Raw genomic sequence first — 26,123 nt, 5'->3', positions numbered from 1 at the left:
TATATATATATATATATATATATATATATATATATATATATATACACTCAAAAAAATAATCTGTTCAACCAACTTAATTAACTTAAGGAAATCTTTTCCACGAAATTGAATTATATTTATCCAACAAAATCGAATTTGTTTGAAATGACTTGTTGTAATCTTGCTGTATGAACTTAAATTAATTTGGTCAAGACTACTAAAATAATTGTGTTATTCCCACTAGATAATTTTTTTGTCAAGTTAGATTTTTTCCCCAAATCATGTAGCCCTACCCAGTATGCAACTATATAGTGTAGCAATGCCCTAACAACCACCCAGAACACCCTAGCAATGTGCTAACAAATACTCTAAATACCTGCAATATCCTGGAAGATCTGAAGTTCTTTCTAACCATCTTCAAGGTATGAAATTCAAGTTCTGACAAGTTGGCAAAGTTGTGTACTCTTGAACACGAGGGTCAGCAACCTGATATCTGATTTCATCACATCTCTCTCTGTGCAGAGTGAGTCACTGAGGACGGATCGTAGAGCAACCCTCAATTAAAAAGCAACAGAGTCAGTTGTGTCTGTCTCTATGACAACAATAATGTGGGTACGTGATGGATCGGTGTTGAAAGCCAGACACTCTCCAAATCCCTTCAGCCTCTGCCTTTCCTTTTTCCCACTGAACCACGGCGTAAACAAACTGGGCTAGAGTGACTGTCACACTAGTTAAAGATTTCCTTCAGTGATAAGCTTTAGAAAAGCCTAAAGCCAAAGTTCTACTGCAAAAATTATTTTTCGTTCTTCACGTAGGGATAAAATACGTCACATTTATTTATATAGTAAATTATACAAAAGATTGTTTTAAGGCCAGACACTACAGATGAATAAGGTAAACTTTTTAACTAGCAGATATCACCATGAAACTTTCCCAGTTGACTACCTACATTAAAATGAGAAAAAATGTATTACAAGTTTTCTGTAATTTAATGTTTAAATATGCAAATTGGGCATGATCTAATTAAATATGTGCTAATTTGCATATATTTTAAAAAACGAAATCTGAGTATTGGATAAAGCCAAGTTCAATTTTTTTTTTCATTGTGTTCACATATTAGATGGGAAGAGGATTACAGAGGGATTTATGGATATCTACTTTTGTTATCCTGTAAATCAGAATATTCTGTCAATAGCCTTAAAAAATTATTTTCGCCATGTTTTTTGAATAAAATGTTATATAAATCAGGCTAGGAATAATATATTTACAAATCCCTTTGTAAATGTCTTCATAATATAACTATTTACAAGACTGGAAAGTTTGGTGTATATAGGTGCTACTGAAGTAGAGATTTCGGACTTGGAGTATGAGAGAAAAGTCATTTTGAGAAAACATGCTTTAAAGATTTATATTGTAAAATGAGATTGCATATTTAGAGTTAAATCCACCCTTTCACTTTCACAATTTGTTGCTGATAAAAAGGAAATGACCATATTTGGATCCGACAGCCAGTGGCGGTTCTAGACCATTTCAACTGGGGGGGCCAAGCTGGGGCCAGTTGTGCTGTTAGAGGGGCCAGTTACATTTAGACCTTATTGTTGTCATATCATTTTCTCTACTGCACTGCAGGCATTAACAGGCAAAATACCATGTTTATAATCATTCAACAATGCATTTGCATTTCCATTATATTTTTACATTTGCATTACATATTCAGTATTAGTCACAGTAACTGTAATTGACATGATGTCCTTCTTTCTCTTCATTTTGGTGAGAACTATAGAGCAAAAGCAATGGGGACCAAGAAGCTTATTAATTCATTTACTGAAAATAACTGACTTGCTAGGTAACTACTAACCGTTTACAGGGTTCCTGCACGCTTTTTAAAGTCAAATTTAAGGCTTTTTAAGACCTGAAGAAATCAAAATTCATACCGTATTTTAGGGGTGTGCAATATTGACAAAAATATATCTCAATATTTTCAATGTTTTGTTGATAATTAGATGATATTTTACTGATTGTGTTTTTGTGCTGGTGACATGGCTGGTTTAGGCCTGTTGTTGACAGCAGACTCACAAAGATATTCATATTTTTTAATATTCTATGCAGTGGTCAGTTAACAGCAGGGACCGAAATCAATTTTTTAATTAATTATTTATTAATTTAATTTGCCACATTAAATTGATTTCCAGGGGCATTTTCACCTATATATGGACATTCTCTCTAAACTTATTTAGAGTTATGAATCACCTTTTATGTCAAATACTAACATTCAAATTATACAGTAATTATACTTATTTATACAATAATACTTAATTATACAATAATTATACAGTACCACTGTTACCAGTCAAATGAAATAATTTAATCAAAATCCATCTTTGCAGTGCAGTCTAGAGGTGACACAGAAGTGGCATTAATATATTTACACTCCATTTATAATTGCATAAATAAAGCTATGAGATTTTTTTCAAATCAATATTTAAATATGAAATGATTTCTAATTGTAATGTTCTGATTAAAGGGTACTTTAAATATGAAACTAAAACCGCCAGTAGGCGGCGGCAAGTCGCTGTTTTAATAAGTGAGTTGAGGGATTCATTCATTCAACGGATTTGTTCAAACGGCTGATTCATTCGGGAAAGGAGCAAGTGATTCCTTCAAAACACGGATTTCAGTCAAGAAAGCATCGCTGTCTGTTGCATTGAGACTCTGCTACGGTTTCATTTTGAAATTCTAGTCGGCGAAATAAAGGGAAAACAAACAATATTGACAATATTGTGTCTAAAAAGTAACTCCCAATGTTCACTTATTGTTAATTTAACTGTTGTATAACATCTGTATCACAGTTGCAATTGTGCACGGGAAAACGGCACTCTTGCTGATCTGATATAAGAACATAATATGATATAAATATAAGACATAAACTAATTTGGGGACATAGCCTACCTATGAACCGCAAAGAGCAGTGAAAGGACGATAGACAAATGCGACGTCAGCTCATAGTGGCTCGTATACAGTTAAAACATTGATTACAATATCATAATAGACAATACACATCGCACACCCGATACGCACATAAAGAATGAACTTGCAACTGAACTGAAATTTACCAGCTTTCTCCTTCTCTCCTCTCTCGCGTGCAGGAGACAGACGTTATTCTGCCGTGATTCCCGCGAATTTGATGCGAATTGTCACGTGAACAAGCAAATCCTCAAAGATAGAATAATAAAAAAAATAATACGCATACAACGATAGCAAAAAAACAGTTTTGTAAAAATTATTTCACACTCCACATTTAGGGGGGCCACAAGGGGGGCCAAGCTTGTTGTCACAGGGGCACGGGCTCCCCCGGCCCCCCCTCTAGAACCGCCACTGCCGACAGCATTGTACAGGAGAGAGAGAGCTTTCTAAAGGTGTGTGTGATGACAGAGTGCCGGCAGCGCTCGCGGAGCAGTGGGAGGATTTAGAACGCCAACTTTTGATGAATTTATGAGAAATCTACAGACGCAAACAGACAAAGTGTAGTAAAATAAAGACCTAAATGTGTATTTCTGACTTTTTTTCACCACAAGTCTGAAAGACGACATGTTATTGAAGAGAAATATCCCAAAATCTCAAAATTGACCAGTGAAAAAAAAAAAAAACGATGCGTTTGCCTGCCGTGTCTCGCCTTAAAGCAAGCAGCTTCATAGTAATAAACATGAAAGTGTCGCTTTCAATTTGCTATAAAGCATCTCTCCAGTGTGTTCATGTTTTTACCCGCATCCGACCTCGATGGACTAAACAGATGAAATGAAACACAGGAGAGATGAGATGGTTCTCACTGCGGAACATGAAATCCACGGGGAGGAGTCGGATCCAGATCCAACTCCTCCCACCCTACATACACATAAACCTTGCCAACTCCGCCCCCTGATCCCTAAACACACCCCTAATCCCTAAACCCAACCCTAATCCTACCCATCTCCCCCCCCTTCGATCTTGATCCGACTCCTCCCAGTGGATCTCGTACTGCATTGAGGTGCTACTGGGAGAGTTGCACATCAAAGAAGGCGGAGCCTCAGAGCCTCACCCTCCAATTATGTCATCACTTTTTCAAGTTCGCTTTGGCAAGCAGTTTCGAACTCTTGAAATTAACTCCAACCGAACTTCGTTTTGGCCCGATTTTGTTTGAAATGACGTCACACCAGTTTGTTTTTCGATTTCGCTAGACGTACATCAGGGCGTTAAGAGTTAAACTGAGCAGATTGAGACAGGTGGAAAGTGCCCCCTTCTTCCAGTATTAGTGAGTGTGGGTGCCAGTGTTGATGTGCTATGATTAAGATCCAGTAACTAGAGCTGCCAGTATGCCTGCTGCCAGTCTGACCTCAACTGTTACTTACCCGGTAAAAGGCCGTCGTCAGGGGCAGCAATGCGGCGGCCACAGTGTATTCCTCTGAGCTGGAGCAGTCCTGGAGTAAACAGAGACGAGGAGAAGTTAGATGATATCACTGAAGCACATAAGCTGATGATAAAATGAGCTTTGGCCAATTGTGCACAAAACATGACGTCACTTGCTATTTTCCCATGTTATTAGGTATTTCAAAGTATTGGTTGCATGACCATAAATTGGTTGCATGTCCATTTTTTCTTTAATAAATAAATATGGCCAGAGAAGGCATGCGTATTTAAAAGAGGTTTGGCTTCCATTCAGTCGGATTTGTATGCTTTCATACTGTTTTCATGCATTCTTTCAATATTTTACATAATCTTGCCCTCCGACACAGTTTTCTGGCTGTTACGATTTTCAATTTAGTAGTCATTTCATATTTTAAATTCTTAACTGACAAGACATCGTCCTATTTAAACTGAACAAAGCTATTAAATCAAAACTTGGGTTGTTGCATAAAAAGAGCAACTGGTGTGGGAGTGACATTATATTTTATGAGGATCCTGGAAATAGTCAAAGCCAGATGACTCCTTTTTAATGAAAAAATAGCTATTGCTTTTATAGCTCCATGAAACGTCCCCGATTTATGATTTGTTGTGTGTGATGATGTGGCACTGCAAAAATCAGTTAAATAGATGAAGGCACGTTTATTTATCAAGATTTGTCCCTTCTATATGTTCTATATTGTCTTATATAGGAATGAAGATGTTGTAAGCAGTGTCAGGATTAAATTTCAATACAAAAAGCAGCCACCACCTCTGCTCTCTATCCTGGCATACACATCTAAATGTAAAGACAGCAGCAAATCTAAAACATCAGTTCCTGCACAGATCTCACATGCCTGGCCCCCCATGGATGGTGCAGCATGCGTTATTTCTCTCAGTACATCGGGTTTGGTGTAACCTTACAATTGTGATCACCTCATTGTAATGAACACGTAGTTCATTGTGATGAAACCCCTCGTTTGCCAGGGTATCTGAAACATTCCAACATTTTAAGCTTCTGTACAAATAAATCACTGGAAATGATCTCGGAGCAAAGACTGTAACCCTTTACCATTAAAAGATCCCAATTATTCTGCGGGGAGAAATGACACTGCTCAGACTATATTTTCCTGAAGAAAATGTCAGTGGTGCTCGTCTGTGAAAAAGTCATCATGATGCTTACTGGTAGTTTACTGGCCTAAGTCAGAAGAACCCTATCAGAAGTAATGTAGTACAACCAACATGTAAAAAGAAAGGAAAACACCAACAACAACAGGGAATTACATAACAGAGGGGTCAATATGTCTCTTAAAATATCAGATAATTTTACCTTTTTATGACAGGGCTCAACAAGGACAGTTTGTGAGCTTAGAATTATACGGTTCTATCTCCACTTTTGGTCGAAATTGAGTTTTTGACAATCTTATCCATTAGGTGTTTATTAATGCCGGTGTGGTTTTGTCAGTAGATATTAATAAAATAGAAAGGTTCCATCTCACAAAACAGCAGGGATGTAAAAACTTTGATGCTCAATTTCTCAGAACTACCCTAAACGGAGATAGAACTGTATAATTCTAAGCTCACGAGTTGACAGAACTGATCAGGCCAGTGCTGCATCATCAAAAAAGTTGATTGTTTTCACGTGTTTAAGCCTGGGCAATTTTAATGTTTAAGCGCAAGAAGACGTGAAAGACAACTCAATTTGTTACATGCACAGTTTTGTGCACACGCATCCGAAAAGCACACGTAGAAAGCCGTGTCTCAAACAGCGTGTGAATACTGAATTGAGTTCTCTTTCATGTCTTCTTGCGCTTGAAAGGACAAATTCACACAGAATTATGATAAAAATGCCTGTATTGCAGAGTATCCTCATAAACTTAGTCTGTTTTGTCTTAAGTGAATGTTAAGCATTGAGAAATAAAACATGTGTATCAGTAAATTGGATATGTGCATTAAGTCTTAAAGTGACAGCAACCTAATAAACCCGCGGCTGTCTGTGTTTTTTAAATGTTAATCAAATAAGAAAATACAAATAAAAAAATCACTTACTGTTCTTACTGTAACTTTAATAAGGATGAATAGTAATTATTTTACATTTGATTACTTTATTCAATTTCTGTACCTGAAAACTTCTGCTAGACAATGTGATGTGGTGTGAAAAATGTATGAATAATATGTAATGATATAATAAAAATGAGTTTTTACCATATATAAAAACAATTTTTATTGTGGACATGTGTCATTGACCCATTACACTGATCTTCTTTAACACATATTCAGCTCAGTATGTACAGTAAGCACACACATACCCTTTGTACACGCCAGTAATCAGACATGTCACTCATGGTGTGAATTAATTTCAGGAAAGGTCAGAAGAGTGTTGCTTGTCTGCTGCTGCACAGCACGTATTTATCTTTACTCATCCAGGATTAGGGGAGGATGTTGAGTGATTGTGACTTGCCACAAACTATACGTGCTGCTGCACAAGTGTGAGCAGTTTGAATGGAAGAGCACATGGTATGATGTGACTCACTTGCATCCTGTTTTACTCCCATATAGGCAATGTGTCAACTTCCTGTAAACCAAAACCTTTATTTTGATTGCTTTCTAGGAATGGCTTTGACACAGCAGTTTTAGAAGTACAAATGCAGACTTTGTGAACATGACAAAATTGCTTCTCTGTAAAACAGAGGTTGTGGTCAACCTAATTGTAAAAAAAAGCATGCTATTAATGTTGCAACACTCATGCTTAGTGTTAGGGTTTTTGAACTATAAAGTCACCATAAAATCAAAATTGACCATTTCTATTTTTTATGGAATATTGCATTATAAATGCATCATGTGCACATCATTACAAACAAAAACCATGTGCCCTTGTTTAGTCAAAATAACATATCCCTCCCTCTTGCAGCGACACCTCTTCTCTCAAAATCAAGACCCATCCTAATTTTTTTCTAGTTTGAGAAGCCGTTCCACTTGTATATACATCACAATAGGGGAGAAAAGATTAGTGAAACTTCAGTTTCATGCTGACTATAAACTTGAGGTAAGTACATGAATGATGATACATTATCAGTCAAAAGTTTGGAATAATTGTGGAACAGTTGGAAAATCTAAACCAGCATTTTAGATTGATTTCAGAAGGAACGTGATGATGCTAAAAATTCAGCTTTGCATCACAGGAATAAATTACATTTGAAAATATATTCAGACAGAAAACAGTTATTTTAAATTGTTAATCTTAATTATTACAAACTTGTTTTTTTACAGCAGTGTACCTCAAACGTAGCATATCGAGGACAGGTGTACTTTTCCCAAGCAAACAAACTTACAATTTATGCTTGGCAGATGGAAAAACTGTTGAAAAAAAAGAAAAGAAAAACACACTCTGGCATTTAAAGAGGGACCAGAGCCATATCTAGAGACCAAGATATCATAAAGACTTAGGGTTGGGCTCTTTTCATTTGAATACCCAATCAACCTCTTAGCAATCACCCAGAAAACCTTAGCAACCACCCACAGCATCCTAGAAGTGCAGTTACTTTTATACAGACAAGCACTACTTTTAGTTACTTTTCTGGTTACTTTTATTGCAATAATGTATCCTATCTCAATTGTTGTTAAGGGATAGTTCACCCAAAAATAAAAATGTTGTCATCATTTACTTCACCTCAATTTGTTCCAAACTTGTAATAAGTTCCTCCTTCTGTTGAACACAAAAGAGAATATTTTATGAAATGTTGGTTACCAGACAGACGGAAGCCATTGGTTTCCATAGTATTTTTTTCCTACTGTAGAAGTCAATGGCTACCGTTGCCAAAATTCTTTAACATATCTTCTTTTGTGTTCAACAGAAGACAGAAACTAATACAGGTTTGGAACAACATGAGGGTGTGTAAATGATGACACAATTTTAATTTTTGGGCAAACTATCCCTTTAAGCCAGCGGTTCTCAAAGTGTGGGGCGCCCCCCACTGGTGGGGAATAAAGACGTGACAGGTAGGGCGCACCAGACGGGAGGAAATTTTCCTATTCATGCCTTTATATCTTTATTTGTTGATGGCGAGTCCACATTGTCAACTTCATCTTTGCAGCGACACAGAAAACACCAGTTTATTTATAAACAATTAAATGTCTCCTTGCTATTTTTTACACATTCATAATCATTACTTTTGCCGGTTCTTTGTGGCAAGCTTTATGCGTGCGCTTGTGCGATTGAGTGCGGCAATATAACTCTCATTATCCTGTATAGCCTATTTAAGTAATTAAATCAATATAAAGGGGCGATTTGTCCACTAATGGCTTAATTTTTTTTTAATTTCACATTTTTAAGTAAAATATTATGTTAGTCCACAGCCCCCAACCAGGCGGTGCTGATGCTATGACGAGTGGCACTTTTATTTCTTTTCTATTTTTGAACACATTTCAAATTGTGACACAACTGCACTTTAATTTTCTCTATTTTTGAATTTCATGCAAGTTATGACACAGCTGCACTTTTTATTTTCTTTATTTTTGAACTTGCTGTTATTTTATGTAGATAATTAGTTTGTATTTAGGTACAACTTGTTACTATACTGATACTACTTGTTACTTCAATAAATTGGAACATTTTAAGCTTGTTGCGTGTTTCATTAGCATTGTGTTGGGGCGATGGGGGCAGGTGGGGCTCAAAAATCCCCCCTTGTCCAAAATGGGGAATGACCGAAAAAGTTTGAGAACCACTGCTTTAAGCCAACGAGGCTGAGTCATACCGGAATCCTGTGGCCTCCTCCTGTTTACCTGGCCTCATGGGAAGGTGTCCTAGGGAAGCTACACTTGTTCAACATGGGAATGATGCACTTCACAACTTCCCAGCACATTTATTTCTCTAGCTTTCACAGAGCATTGAGTAAGTTCATCTGACTGCAAAGTCAGATATCACTCACTGAATGCTCTTTTTCCAAGTAAAAGAATTTAGCACAGTGGGTCTCCTGCTCTAGAGTTCACATGGAGCAGTGGCAAAACAACTGCAGACAAATGAGGAAAAGAAATGAAATCAGCAGGTGGTCCTAGACTTAAAAAAAATAGATGTGTGAGACCCCAGTGTGCCTAGCAAACGATTATCACAGGACTCATTTGAATGAGCAGATAACACGTTTACTTTAAAGGAATCGTTCACCCAGAAACTGTTTTGGGCGCTTGAGAGAACTTCTCTATATGTGCTATATGTAATTTCTGCGGAACTGTTACTAGTATCTGATTTCACAAATAGTTTGTTTTTGAATATAAAAATATCGACAAAATGTAGCATACTTGCTCTGCCACTCAATTTAGAAGAAGAGATTTGCTTGTTGTTGTCATCTGTTATTGTTGTACAAGTTTGTACAAGTGTAGGAAATCGTAGTAAAATAGGCCTATATCATTTCCTGAAAAGGCGGTGGACTTATATATCAATATATATATATCAATATATATATCAATATATATATATATATATATATATATATATAAGGAATCCTGATTTTTTTTTTACATAACGGTTTTCAACATTGATAATAATAATAAACGTTTCTAGAGCAGCAAATCATATTTGAATGATTTCTGAAGAATCATGTGACAGAAGACTTGAGTAATGATACTGAAAATTCAGCTTTGCATCACAGAAATACATTTTTAAAATATATTAAAATTAGGGCTGGGAAAAGATTAATCGCGATTAATCGCATCCAAAATAAAAGTTTGTGTTTACATAATATATGTGTGTGCACTGTGTATAATTATTTTGTATATATATATATATATATATATATATATATATATATATATATATATATATATATATATATATATATATATATATATATATATGTATATATATATATATATATATATAAATACACACACATGCATGTATATATTTAATAAATATTTGCATGTATATACTTTAAATATTTATTTATAATTTATATTATATATAAATATAGATTTTTTATATATAAATATAATTTTTTTCTTATATGTATACATGCATGTGTGTGTATTTATATATACAAAATAATTATACACAGTGCACACACATATATTATGTAAACACAAACTTTTATTTTGGATGCGATTAATCACGATTAATCTTTTCCCAGCCCTAATTAAAATAGAAAACAGTTATCTTAAATAATAATAATGTAATAATATCTCACAATATTACTGTTTTTTTGTTGTTGTTGTATTTTTAATCAAATAAATACAGCCTTGGTGAGCATAAGAGACTTCTTTTGAAAACATAAAAAATCTTCCTGATCCCAAACTTTTGAACGGCAGTGTGTTTATATACATAATATTGTTTAAACAGATATAATAAATAGAATAAGTAAGTGTCTCATATCCTTGTATGTGTCAGTGTGTCATTAACTTAACGTAAGAACCACACATGAAACATTGTGCTTCTGCATTGCACAGGCAAACGAAATTCATGTGGGTTTCAAATTACATGCGGTGGGTAGATGATGAAAAGACTTCAGGATTATTGACTTAATTGAATGATTACAGAGCACCTTCGGCAAAGGCTGCTGTTACAGCGTCGTTCAAAACGCCTGCAGAATGGATGTGCAAAGCTCTGATCTACTTCCCTTCACCCCCAGCACAGCATAAAACAAATGTGTGACTGACAGGCTGAGTATGTGTTTGCAAGGGCCCCCTGCCGATAAAGCTGGCCCATAACCCTGCGGCTCAGGAAATGACTGGGATGCCATAGTGCATCTCCACTTCAGAGCATGCCAGACCTCTGCTGGGCTTGCATAACATTCAGCACCAGAACCCGCTACAGCTGGACATAGAAGGAGAAAACAAGATTCTGTAAATTAGGCTTATTAATGGTCTTGTTTTAAACATGATAAGGTCTATCATTTATAGCCTGGCGAGATAAGTACAGTTCAAGAGCACTGACTCCGGCACCATTCTTTCATCTAAAGTTGAACCAGGAGGTGTCCTTCATGTTAACAGTCATCAACAGCAAACACCCGAAGAATGCACAACAAATATTTGTCAACAGCTCTCTGATTTTCCCAGAAGTTGCATAAAATCAGGCTAGCTCCACTGGGATCGTGAGTTTTGCGAAGGAGGGATGTGGTACCACGGCTCTGTCCTCATCTGTTAAACGCTACGCAAACCGGCGGATCTCAAACAGATGGACCCACAGTCCAGACGTCTGAGATCATACGCATGTTTTGATGACAACTAAATAGTCAACATATTATAACAAACACTTTGGAAAACAACAATAAATGTCATCTAGCATTTTAACTAAAGCAATGTGATGATTCAGGGAAGTAGGAATGGATGTCACAAGCGTGTTTTCTTGTTTGCTACTATCGCAATACAAACGGAATGCACACAGTTTTAAGTATTTCCATACCTTGATGCTTTTCTTCACAGATATTTTAAAACAAATCAGACTTTAAACCTTTTGTGAATTAATCTGATTAATCAACACTTATCCTGATGCTTTTCTTCATGATTATTAAAAAAGAAATATAGCTTTAAAGGTGCAGTGTGTTATTTTTAGCGGCATCTAGTGGTGAGGTTACGAATTGCAACCAACAAAAGTTACGGTGGTCGACAGGAAAATGTCATCGTCTGAGACAGCAGAGTAGCCAGTTCAGCAATGAGGTTTCTTTACAAGGATAATAAATTATGTTTAGTTAATTGTTCAGTAAAACTATATGTAATTGCAAATATTATTCTTACTTGTTCATCGTGTCAGTGTTTTATTCGCTGAACTAAGCTTGCTTCCTTGCACGAAGAGCAACATAGTAACGAAACGCGTTTGTCTGTTTAAGGCTACCGTAGAAACATGTCGGCGCATTCAATGTAAGGGAACCCGTGGTGTATGTAGACAGAAACTGCTCATTCTAAGGTAATACAAATATAACAGTTCATTAAGTAAGGTCTTTATACACCACTGAAAACTTCTTTTTCAAGGTAGTGACAAAACGCGGTCTGTAGCGCTGTGTGTTCGCTGTCGGCTACGCTAGAAACATGACGACACAATATGTCGACCTCCATAGAAGGGGGCGCCCGCGGTTATGGAGATATAAATGTCTCATTCTAAGGTAATAAAAACATAACGATTCATTATGCAAGGTCTTTATACACCACTGAAAACATAGTTATTGATCGTATATAGCATTTCTGTCAATAGATGCTCAGAAATATTACACAATGCACCTTTAAATTGAATAAATCTGATTAATTTATTAATAAATAATAGCCTAAATCTCAAACTATTGAAAAGTGCATGTTTTTGGAAACGATACCATTAACGTCTACATGTAAACTACAAAAATGTGAATTTGTGCTAAAAACAGGTGTAAACGGGGTCTAAAGCGTTTTGAGCTTGTCCACTTTCGATCACTTCCAACCAATTCCAGAGGTAGTGGAAAACACATTCGACCTGATTGCTTTCATAGTGTAAACGCTCACGTGATCGAAAAAGACCAAAAAAGACGGCTTACTCTCCACCTACTGAACTGATGGTGAAACATAATAGGAAGCACGCTAGCCAGATGGGATTTAAACTGTCGGCTGGAGACCAAAGTTTGGCGTGAAGGCCAAAAACGTACCACAATGTTCTCTCGCCATTCCTGATTTCGAACACACACTCACAGTGTTCGCTGTAGTATTGTGGCTGTCAGAGCAGAAACGAAAGCTTCCGTCGTCTCCGAGTCCGGGCACGTTCATATAAGTCCCGTGGTGTGACTAAACTAAAACATTGAACTAGGTGGCTATAAACGACACATCTTTATTATTGATGTTCACTTAGCAGTGTAGAACATTTAGTTCCTAAAGTTCAATTATCAGAAATATTATCGATTTAACTGGAGTGACACTATCGGATGAGAACAAAATTCAAACTACATTGGGTTGGATAAAGACACTAAATTTGTTACATTGATATTGTTATTGAACTGAACTGCATAATGACACTATTGTCTTCTGTAGAACTGCTTATATCTGATAAATGCACTTGTTTAGTAATTTATGAACTTTGCAACATTGACACTGTTATTGAACTGAACGTAAAATATTTAACTAAATAAAACTGCATAGTGACGCTTATCTTTCTGTAGAATAATAATAATGAATTTGTTTCATAAGAGATGCATTTTCCAATATTTACAACACTGTAATTTACCTGTTTTATTAATGTGAAGCTGCTTTGTATGGTTTACTGTAAAAATAAATGCGACTTGACTTAAAGGGAACATTCTAGTTTGTTCCATCGTAACAAAGAATTAAAACAAGCATGAGACACAATTTCACTGAAGCATTTAAAACGTCCGTGTGCGTGTGTCTGTGCGATTATGTCTCCAGCTATTCTTAGTGCAGATGTAGTAACAAAAAACATAACTTAAATAATCACTGGCGTCACTGCTGTCTGTTGTAGCTCTTCGTCGAAGGCGATGAGAGCACTCGCAGTGCAATATGAAAGCAATTAGGGTGTCGAGGCAATCTGCTATTTTTGTTTGTCTTACAGCTCATCGGAGACAAATCCATTGACCTTGGCGCCACACATGAGACAGAGTCATGACAAACTATCCCGAAAATGTGAAGCTCTTTTATAACACTTGTTGCCTTTGCACAATATAGCAGTGCAAAGAGCATTACCATGAAATGCAACAGGACAATTAAAAAATTCTTGCGATGCTTTCCCTGATCTTGTGAGCAAGGTTATCAAATAACTAGGCTATACACTCACATTATTTGCTCTGTAATGCAAGTTTTGTTCTTCTAAAAACACGCACACCAATCAGGAACCTAAAATTTATGTGAGCTCCCCAAAAAAAAAAAATCGCAAATACCAAACGCTACAAGAAGACAAAAGATTTATATCCTACATGAAAACAAAAAAAGTTTCCAACGGTACAGTAGTAATGACATCGATATGATCTCTGCTATTTCCAATGAGAAGGAGAATATTTCTCATAAATTCTCTAAAAACTGGGTAACACTTTTTTTAACACTATTTTACGGGGACATAAGCCTCGTGCAGACTGTCAGTCCAAGCTCGATATTTGTGCACATTCGGTTGGAATCCGATCATATTTAGCAAATGTGAAGTGGAAAAAAAAAAATCACATGAAATGGAATTTTTACAAATCAGTTTTGAGCTACATTCATATGTGCTTTGAAATCAAAGCGCATATCTGCAAATCTGTTTCAGCCTGACTGATCTAATGGGATTTTGTGTGGTTTATGTCACTTTCTAACGCCACGTGCAACTTAAAAACGTCAGACGTTTTTATAGGAAACATGCTGAAAGTCGAGGCAGATACAAGATCTTGTCCAAAAATGTGTGCACCACTTGGTGTAAATAACATCACAACATATATTTCCATCGAGATCTGCATCAGTTTTTAGTGAAGATCTTATATTGACAATGCAAGAGTCGAACTCTGTAAAGTCTCCTCCAGCACATCCCGAAGACTTTCAATGAATTTATGGTCTGGACTCAGAGAAGGGCCAATTCATGTGTGAAAATGATTCTTCATGCTCCTCACAACCATTCTTTCACTTTTCTTTGAGCCTGATGAGTCTTGAGATTGTCATCCTGGAATATGGCCATGATGTGTCTTCCTACATGGTTGTTTAAGAAATGAAAAGCCACACACCACATAAAGGGTTGGAAGAACTGTTGCCAAACATATAACATGCTAGAAACATAATAATCACTGCAATAATGATCCAATCATAGACTCTTAAGCATTTGCCTATTTAAATCCAAACAGCGACTTTTTTTTGTCCGGGCAGTGTTTTGCATTATATTGTAGTAGAATAAGTGGCTCATTTCCTTGTCTGTGTCATGGCGCATAATTAACTTTACATTAAGTTTCCTTAACAATAACTGTGTTGAATCAAAAAAACAGAAACAACACTGTGACTCTGCGTTCCGCAGGCAATTTATTTCTATCAGGTTTAGAAGAGGAGATCAATGACAATCAGACACATGGACTGTCCATACGATGCTTACCTTCTCCGATGTTATTCAGACTTAATATAGCTCGTCATGCTCATCCCTGTTTCATGTCAAGTTGTTGCCTGTGGTGCCAAACAACCTTTGCCCTTGGCACAGTCTCTGGAGGGAGGTCTACATGAAAACACTCTTGCTTGGACCCAGCATGCTTGTTTCTGTCTCTCATCTTGATGAACAGACTCCGATAGCTGATCGCACATGCATTTCATCTTTTGAAAGCTGCTCCACATATGTATCTCATCTCTCGATAAAAAACAATACATTACAGACCTACATACAGCTTAGCTATCAGATGACATCTACACAAAAATATTTCTCTCCATTGGTTTGGAACTTTTTTTTTATATAAATGTATAAAACTTTTTTTTCACCCTTCTCGTCTGCAGATGTTGACATCCATGGCCCAAGCTGGTCTGTATTATTTTGACAAAAGTATGTTGGGAATGTCCAGTGACTCTATAAAAGTCGCTTGCTTTTTAAACAGCACAGCATCATTAAAATCCCCCCTAACCACACCGACGTGAAGTTGTAAAACACAAGGAACTACCAGCGGGACTCTACTCTGCTCTGAGATTAATGGCAATGTGACAGTTTATAAAGGAATGTGATGGACTAACACACAATTAGTCATGAAGCTCTATGACAAGAAAGACATAGCTACGCAAAACTCAAACAACTTCACATAAATCAAGCAAACCTCTTTCAGGAAGCTGCAGACCTATAGATCAGTGAGCTGTTCTAAATTGTGAAAAACAATAATACCTTTCTGAATTAAAGCAATATTATTTCCCTTAGTGTAATAAAAAGTGCAATAAGTCATGCTGGCTGTATGCAGGCACAATGCTGGCTGAAATATTCTGGAACAAATCTGGAACTTTCAAACTAAAAGGTTCATTTCGATTTGCCTTGTCAGAGATGTTTGTTTAACACTAAATCTGCTGTTCCCTTTCTAAAAAGACTCCAGGCATTGAATTTAATTAATAACCTACTTTACGTCATAGATCCTATCAGGAGGCCCCGTCGGCAGTATTTTAAAGGGAGAACAAAGAGCTGCTGATTTTCCCTAAATGGTGGTTTACACTTAATATACATTTTAAGAGACTCTTTCCACGACACGCATAACATTCTTCATCCCCCACAAACCTGCACTTAAACTCTATCTATCCATTCATGCATCTACTAAAACTTTATAAAATATTTAAAAATATATTTTTTACAAAAATTTAAAGAAGTTTCATTACCATAAAACTCTTTTGTGAATATTTATTTCAAATTGAAGTAAAGTATTTAAAATACAACAAATATAAAAGAAAATTGCATTGCATTGCAATTTTTGCATTTTCACTGAAAAAGTAAAATCCAATGTTTTAATGTTGCAGCATTCCTGTATTTTGAGATCTGGATCTCTGCCAGGATAAATCGAATGACTTGATTAACTGTTTTTTTCTTTTAGGTCGCTGCCTGTAGTAATAAATTGTGCTAATATTGATGCCCACCTGTAGAGCGCAGTTCATCATGCGGATGATATGATCAAACTGCTGGTGGTCCAGAATGGCACGGTTCTGCTGGACGTGGTGGCTGAGCTCATCGGTCAGGCACTGGCGTGCTGCTTTGCTTTTCAGGGCCCGAAGAGCCGCAGGGAGTGTCTGAAGAAACAGCAGTGTCGAGGCATTACTAAAAAACATGCTTTTTACGTGCGTACCATTCACCTAAACCAGACTGGGCCGCCCTCATCTGGACGCAGAAGTGGTTTGCTTCAATACATGCATGCAAAGGCCACGATCATTCCAGCTAAATCCAGCCAGTTGACCTCTGACCCATAGTTAAAATTCCAGAACGGTTGTTATTGATGAGATTTTACGTCTAGACGAAGGCAGCGCCCTCCGCTCAGGTTTACTCGCGCTGAGGTTGTGTGGAGGTGATGTCTTTACTGGCACAGAGAAGCCGTTAAGCTGCAAGCACAACATTTTTACAACTGTAAAGGGATGCAAGCTTGCATTGTATAACCTACAATTTAAACTCAATGTGTGCAGGTAAGCTGGCTACCATTCCAATGCAAACACACCGGGGATAGATCTCAAATGATGGCAGGCTCCAAACATCCCCTGTGAGCAAATTTCCTTTGCTACAGGTAATTTGCACAAAGTTATTTAGACTAAAAATATGTTGAGATGCTTTAGACAAACACCAGTCATGGATAATGTTAGAATAATATTAGTATTAGTGATAAGGGCAGGGAAATTAGAAGAATATGTGTGACTGTTTGTTCACCCCTTTCCTCCTACGTTTGTACGACTTGCAGCTGGAGAGCTTTGCTTATCGTGCTACGAATGGCATCACTAATGCGAGCTAATCTGCATGCTGTCTTTTTCCAGATGTAAGTGAATGTGTGGGTCTAATCCTTCTGTCATCACAGAAATGATTGGATCACCTTCTCTGTCTCCAGAGTCTTGTTGTCGAAGATGAAGCCGATGCACGTCCGGACCACCTCCAGTCTACGAGCGCTGTTAAACACTGAGCTGGCCTTACCCAGGATAGACACTGCAGAAAAGAGAAGAACCGTTAACAAATGAAGAGGCCATGTGTTGCTATGCTCAACACAGAGCTGAGTGCCTATAAACGCCTTAACTGTGATAAAATCACTGAAACGCCATCTTAAGTGGCTTGTTGCGATTAAAACGGTTCAAAAGCAAAATAAAAGACACCAATGTCAGTCAACAAGAATTGAATTAAACCGCTTATATAAGCAAAATAAGCCCATTCAGGATGATAAAAGACCCTCTGCTTCACAACAGGATCGTGATCACCCTGTTAAGATTTATTTATCCTACTAAGTTAAGTCACCTTCATTTATAAAGCGCTTTTTACAATACAGACTGTTTCAAAGCAGCTTTACAGTGATAATAGGAAATAAATGCAACAAAGACTGTTTTGGCTGTATAGCAGCTCTAAAACAAAATTTTTTTGTTGTAAAAATCATTAGATATTAATGTACGGGTCACTTATAGGACACCGTTTTCAACAGAAAACTTTTAATGCGTTCTGGCTGTTTATTTACACGACAACGGTGTTTTGGTGGCTTGAGATGATCAGTGATGTACATTATGCTTATTACATAACAAACAAGTAAATCAGATTTTTTGAACTGCCAAACACTAAATCAGGGTTCCTAAAATCCAGCCCTGGAGGACCACTGCCCTGTCCAGTCAGTCAAGGTCTTCAGAGATACTAGAAACATACAGGGGAAGTTTGATCAGAGTTTGAGTTGCAGTGGCCAAACATTTTAAGTCGGCATGAAATCAAAACTGACCTTATTCATAAATTTCTCTTTTTTTTATAATAATGTTCTGTCTTCATTATTTTCAATCAAAATTAAACTTCCGTTTAATGCTGACCAAAGTTAACCAGTGAAATTCATTCATTCATTATCTTATATGTACACTTCCGTTCAAATGTTTGGGATCTGTAAGATTTTTAATGTTTAAAAAAAAAAGTATCTCATGCTTATCAAGGCTGCATTTATTTTATTAAAAAACACACACACACACACAAAAAAACCCCGGTAATGTTGTGAAATATTATTACAATTTAATATATTTTAAAATCTAATTCATTCCTGTGATGCAAAGCTGAATTTTCAGCATCCTTACTCCATTCTTCAGTGTCACATGACCCTTCCGAAATGATTCCAATATGATGACTACCAATGTTGAATAACAATAATTTTCAATGTTTTTGTGGAGAAAAAAGTTTGGGGTATGATTAAAAATATATATACCTTTATTCGGCAAGGATGAAAAATAACAGATTTCAATTTCAAATTAATGCTGTTCTTTTGAACGTTATATTTATCAAAGAATAAAATGCAGCACAGTTTCCAGAAAAATATTAAGCAGCATAAACATTGATAATAAAAAACACTATTAATATTAAAGCACAAATAACAAGTGATAATAATTAAATATACTGTATATGTATGACCCCGTCACTCACCCACAGGGGCTCCGGCGGGCACCAGACACTTCCTCTCAGGACGGGTACTGATGGGGGCGGTGTGCTGTTTGGCCAGGCCCTCCTGTATCAACTCCTCCACCCTCTCCTCCTCCAACAAGGGAAAGGGCACCACGTGCACCCGCAGGTGCGAGCCCTCGCTGGGACGAGGCACTTTCTGGAAGGCCATGTGGGGGTTCGGGTTCTCCTACAGAATGCATGACAACACAACTGTTGAAATTCAAGATTTAGAGATGTTTTCTGGATCAGTGCCTTATTGTTGTTTTTTTCTTGTACAATTTGGACAAAATTCACCATCACTCATCAGAGCATAACTCTGTGAGAACTACAATCTCCATTGCGTAAATGTACTATTCCCAGTCATTTATGTTTACTTAATTCTGTGAGAGAAAGTTTCCAATAACAGGAGTATAATCAAGATAAACTGATCAGAATTTGACAGGTCATGTGACCTCAACATGAGGTGACCCGCTGTCACGTGAGTGTACATCATTTACAACATATATATCAAAAGTACGATTTGGTCTTTAGGAGTAAAACTTTTTAATGAGGAAAAAATGACAGAGTGCTCCTTTAAAGAAGCCTTAGTTCTTATGCATCAAGTGAGTCAAGGGAGAAAGCTTGGCAAAAACCAAAGAGCACATGAAAGGTCAACCTGAAGGACAGAGAATACATGTTTAATACATGAAGTTTAAACAGCTGAAGGAACTGACATGAGAGATGGCGTCATGTGCTTACGTTTTTGTAAAGTTGCTCTGACAGATCTCTCAAGCGCTTCTGGAATTTGACCAGGTTCTCCTCTTCCTCCTTAAAGCGGTCTACATCTAAGGCCACCAGCTATAGAACAGAAACACAGCAGTTTAATGTAGAAACCAATGAATCTGTGGTTACAATGTGCACACTAAATCATTTTTTCCACCTGTAATTGATTTACCATTGCCCAGAACAATAGCTGGAATTTCACTCAGCTGAGTCACGCGTGTATTATCTTCCTCTTGTGGAATGATGTTACTTAGTAGGAGAGTAAATATTTGCTCTAACAATGTTTCGATCCGATTACGGTTGTTTACTGAATCATGCCATACAGTGCATGATGAAATGGACACAAATTTCATTCTGATTCCATCTTATTTTGTCACGGTATTCATTATTATTTTCAAAACTATTCTGAAAACACAAATGAAAATGCATTTCAAATACCCGGATGAAACAAAGTGTGGAACGGTGGACACTTCATGCACTTTGTTGCAGTTTTCCGTGCATAGCAGAGAGGAAGATTCACCAATGTTGCATGACAAAATAACCAGTATCACTTTATTTTAACATGACATGGTTACCAGTTAAATATACTTACTATAGTAATAACAGTAAATAATACATAATTACAAGCAACTAACTATAAACCAAACCCTAACCCTACAGTCAGTACATTAAGTTTATTAATATAACTTATTTTTGTAATTACACTGTAACAACGTGTCCGTTTTACACAGCGTTAATGCATTTAAGTACTGTGGGTTTAGTATACTGGGGTTTGGTTTCTGGGTTAGTTGTATGCAATTATCATAATTTGTCATTATGCATAAGGACACTGTAAAATAAAGTGCTACCTCATAGTATAAAGTCCATAATTTGGGTAACAACTTATATCTGATGTAATCATTATAATTCTCAAGCATAAAAATACATTTAGTTTGCATTTATTTGTTTTATTTTAACTTTACTTCTGGCATTAAATGAATTATGAGAATGCTTGTAACCAGCATGTCTCCCGCTTTCTCCATCTTGGAGATTATTTTGCCTTTTCGGTCACACTTTATATTTCTTGGCCTTAGCTACTATGTACTACTGTAACATTAAATTAGGGCTGCAACTAACGATTATTTTGATAATCGATTAATCGGACGATTATTTTTTCGATTAATCGATTAATCGGATAGAAATTAAATTAGATTTTTTTTTTATTATAACTAAATAAAACCATAAATCAGGGTATTTATGTGTAAAAGTGTACTTTAAAAAGTGCAAAAGCCACACATTGAGTTTTACTAATATCAATATTTGCATTGTTTTTAATGATAATTGCTGATGGCAAGTTGACAAACATGATTATTGTTAAAAAAATGATATCCAACATATTATGTTTTAACACAATTTTTGTTAAAACAAATTTACACAGACATGTTGTTCAGATGTGAATATCTGAACTAAAAACAAACTAAAAACATCTAAAATATATAATTCATTTAATTTTTATTTAAAATTAATTATATATAAGGAATATAAGGATAAAGAATATAATATATATTATATATATAATATATAAAAGAATATAATATAAGGATAAATTGATTAAATAAATATAGAAAGACTGAAAACAATTGTGTGAACGTAGAGCCGCAGTAGATCGCGTTTGAAAAACAATTAAAACTTAGTAGACAAATGCTATAAAAAGAGAACGGAATGGAGGTAACGTTACCCAGCAAGCTAACAGGCTTGAGTAAAGGACAGGAGAAATTATGCATTAGTGCACAAGCATTCGCTGAAAACCACTGAGTACAGTGACTACAATATTTTACTGCTGCTGTTATTAACTGCCTTTGTATTTAATGCTTCACTTTGTAAACACCGTTTTAATTTAACCTATTTCTGCGGTAGCGCTATTTTAATCCATCACTTACGTTGCGAGCGAACTGATTGCACAACCTGATGCTCGAGACAAAATACAGACATCCCGGAAGTCCCGGGAGTCTCCCGCATATTGATTGCGGCTCCCTGATGCCCGCGAATTAGTTCAAACTAATGCTCGAAAATCTAGAGCGCGCAAGCAAGAGCGCGCATGCGAGACAGAAGAGACTGCTCCAAAACGTGTAGCGCGCGCGCTCGGCAGAGAGCCTGAGGGAGAGAGACCTTGCGTGTGTGTGCGTACCAGTAAACGCTCCCCGTGACGTAAGCAGACCAACTAATCGATAATGACATTCGTTGACAACGATTTTCATAATCGATTATAATCGATTTTATCGATTAGTTGTTGCAGCCCTACATTAAATACATACAAGACAATGGATTCACTTTGTAACTACATGTTGTTCTGGAACATTTTCCCATTTACTGCTAATGAGTTTGAGGTATGGTTAGGTTTAAGAGTTAGGGTTAGGATTATAGGGGTTAGAGTTAGATTTTGGGGTAAGGGTTGGGTTACAGTTAGGGCTAAAGTTAAAATGCACATACTTTAAATGTTGTTACAATGAACCAACATGTATATACATAAATATATTGTATTAAATGGTTATGTTCATAGTAATTAAGGCCACCAAACATAAAGTGTGAACACCTTTTACACTGCAATTACATGTGAGGTGGAAGGAAAGAAACTTAAGCTCCCTACATTCCTGAACAGTGTCCATAAATGATGCCCTTCTACATCTCTATTACTTAGTAAGCTCTGTTAAAGAAGTACTGCACCTCATCGAACAGATCACAGGCTCTGTATGGAGGTCCCCGTTCAGACACGAATCCCGCAAAGGCCATGCCATCCAACACCTTGGTCAGAAAGTCATTTTCTATCAGGCCCCGCTGGCCCAGGAAGGCAGCCTATTTATCAGAGAAAAGAAGGTCAGTGATCAAACGAAAATTGTAGCATCTGCTAAACTTCCACTTCAAAATGAGTAGCCAAGTTTGATTCAAATGGTGCAGAGATTTTTCTGAACAAAAAAATTTCCAGAAGAAACAAAGTCTGTTATCTGCATCACCAGGTACATCAAATAAATTGGGCATACGTATATTTTAAACAGATCCCGTGCATTAGCATTAGCCAGTAAATTTGGAAGCGTTTGGCAGGACAAGATGCTCAGTTTCCAGACGTGAAGCATTCTTGTACTATAATGCGAGCCATGTGGGGTGCTTTATGAGGGGTCGTATTGAGACGTTGCCACAGAGACATCGGCCGACACAAACAAAAACAGGTTGGGGGGTGAAATAACACTTGTGAATGCAAGTTTGATGATTTTCATATGGCTCACTGCAGGGACAATCCGATGGACCAAAGTGTTTTAAAACATATTAACCGCGATACCATCGGCATGAGCGCTTACGTTTGCACCGAAGCACTTCAAAGCAAAACGTGGACGAGGCAAAGCTCAGTGCTTATCTTGTGAGTTCATTGAGATTATTCTCTCATTCTCTGGCGCAGACCCAAACTCACCATGTTTATGAAAAGGCAGGTGTTTGTACAAGCTGCCTTGAGTTAAAGCCAGATAAACAATGCTGTATTTCAAACCAGTCAGAGTTGTTTGTACCGTACAGCATGTCCGGCAGTCTATATAACATGACAGGTCATCAGATTCATATTTTCTCATGTGAAGTTCTTATTTCCGAGTTGAGAAAACGTAATTATGATGTCAAATTACTTTGCTCGGAACAAGATGGTGTACCTTTTCTACAAGATATACAGCAAGTTTTTTTTCTTAACTCTAATTCTACAAAATTAATAAAGAATGTGTATCAGGTGTGTTTTTGCTTTTTGTTTTTGTTCAAATTATGTTGCTGCTGTACACTAAATAGTTAAATATATCAATTGTAATTGTACAAAACTATCGTATTTTGTACATGCAACTTAGCCAGTTTTATTGTAAATTCATTTTTTTTTTTATAACTTCACACATTTTGAACCAATTTACCGTCAACTACAGACTGTATTCATGGTGCCTGGCATGTTTTCTCACTTATACGCCCACAACTCGGAAACTCTGGGCCAAAAGAAAATCCAAAGTTTGCAACTTATAATTAAGACATTGTGTGCCATTCATGTGCGTTAAATTAGCAAATACAGTCTTTTCAACATGACTTGAAGACACCATTTTTACCTTCAGAATGTTGTTTTGCACTTATTTGCACAAATATTTTAATTGTTGTCAATTTAGTATTATAGCAGTAATTCATATGACTCATGTAAAGTCTTCTGAAAATATATGATAGATTTGTGTGAGGGACAAACAGAAATGTATGCCATTATTCCCTGTTGATTAACATTGATATCCCTCCTGATATGATTATACTTTCTCAGGTTGATTAATTACAGTACATTAAGGTAATTGAAAAAAAAAAGTTTAATGAAATGTTATTCTTAAATATGCAAAGTAGGCCTTATCTAATTAACTAATTTGCATACATATCCAGAAAATAAATCTGAGCATTGGATAGAGTTTCATTTTGTTGGCATATTAGAGTTAAATGTTGTTAAGGAGGAGATTTGGGAATCAGAAAATGCTGTAAACAGACAGAATTTATCAGAACAAATGATATATGTACAAAGCTCTCTGTAAAACCTTCAGAATATAGTATGTGCCACCGAAGTAGAGATTACTTGCTCGGTGCAGGAGAAAAATAATTTTGAGAAAACTGCCTTAAAAATATGTATTGTAATTGAAATCTATGCAAAGAGATAGTCTAATAAATTAAACTTCAATATGTATTCCAACTGTTTTCTTCCCACTAGTCTGAAAGAAGACATGTTATGGAAGCAAAATAGCCTAAAATGTCAAAATTGATCAGTGCATGAAACAAACTATGGGTTTTGTCAGTAGTGTCTTGCTTTAAATTTTGAAAGTCATATGGGTGAGAGTGAGTAAATGACTACATTTGCACAGTTTGAGAGAACTACTCCTTTTTCAGGTCATTAATATACCACATTTAGATCAAATATATAAAACTTCTTCTTAAAGAATATCTTATGTGTTTTATACTGTATATCTGCCCACAGAACCGTTATAGATCCCTTGTTGAAAACCCTGGACGTAATTAGTAAGATCCTTCTCGTACAGTCATTATGCAAGCACTTGAGAAAGTCTTTTGCAGGTTTGCTGGAATGATCTGGCATGATGACAGTAATTACTCCTAATCGCTCTTGGGCTGATGGGGCCGTTTACTCTGCAAATGAGTTTTAACACCATAAAGTTGCCAATCAGCGCCCTCCTCTCACCTTGTGAAAGTGAATCACAGGTTCGGAATGGATGCGAATGAGCTGTAGACAGGACCGGTAGCCCTGGAAGAGTTGTGCAAACAAGCGCAGGAAGACCGCTCTCACCTCCTTATCCTGTCAAAAACAAGAAAGCCAGAATAGAAGGGACTGAGAATCATTCCAGACAAACGTATGAGGATGGAATGAGTCAGTGTGAACATTTTCTCGTCTCAAAATAAACTGCGTACGTGATGGGAGTTCAAACTCCTTTAACAAACAGATATTTCTGGCCCCTGAAGACACAAAAATTGACTCCCGTGTCGGCCATATGCGTGTCCGTAACTTTAACATGTTACTTTGCGAAATTGTAAAAGCGAAAAATAGACATATAAGGCTTTTTACCAGCAGTTTGAGGTTGGATGGAGCAGAACGAGGGGGTGGGAAGGCATTATCTGCTCCTTCCAGATCTGGATGCAAAACCTGAAGACAAAGAAGGTATTTACAGCGAGGAAATATCCTGCTATCTGTGGGAACAAGACAAATGGTGCAAATATAACTTATGGAATGTCTCTAGTCACAATCATCTTTCAATTCCGTGTAAAAAAAACAAAAAAAAAACATGTACATGTTGAAAATGCATATTAGCTAATGAGGAAAAATGATGAAATATGATGAAGTGTAAAGAATTTATGCACCACTAGCAAAAGCAAATAGTTATAGTTATTATATATATTATATATAAAATAT

The 26,123-nt window shown here is 36.5% G+C and overlaps 1 protein-coding gene across 3 annotated transcripts in view; it reads right to left on the bottom strand.

The window, feature by feature from the left end:
* The window catches only part of sbf2 (SET binding factor 2), a 146,559-nt gene that overhangs the window by 54,076 nt on the left and 66,360 nt on the right, over window positions 1-26,123 (bottom strand). For all 3 annotated transcript variants that reach the window (XM_077201808.1, XM_077201809.1, XM_077201810.1), the window contains exons 10-17: window positions 25,779-25,856; window positions 25,398-25,511; window positions 22,883-23,011; window positions 20,156-20,254; window positions 19,400-19,604; window positions 17,838-17,947; window positions 16,903-17,052; window positions 4,365-4,433 (exon numbers count right to left, since the gene is read on the bottom strand). In XM_077201808.1, coding sequence (XP_077057923.1) covers window positions 4,365-4,433; window positions 16,903-17,052; window positions 17,838-17,947; window positions 19,400-19,604; window positions 20,156-20,254; window positions 22,883-23,011; window positions 25,398-25,511; window positions 25,779-25,856 — 954 coding nt within the window. The remainder of the gene's footprint in view (window positions 1-4,364; window positions 4,434-16,902; window positions 17,053-17,837; window positions 17,948-19,399; window positions 19,605-20,155; window positions 20,255-22,882; window positions 23,012-25,397; window positions 25,512-25,778; window positions 25,857-26,123) is intronic.

This window comes from Siphateles boraxobius, unplaced genomic scaffold (assembly GCF_051911475.1).
Source record: "Siphateles boraxobius isolate OS27281-9 unplaced genomic scaffold, OSU_SipBor_1 48, whole genome shotgun sequence".
Lineage (NCBI taxonomy): Eukaryota > Metazoa > Chordata > Actinopteri > Cypriniformes > Leuciscidae > Siphateles > Siphateles boraxobius.
The sequence above is the reverse complement of the archived record's forward strand: the minus strand, read 5'-3'. Positions and strand labels throughout refer to the sequence as shown.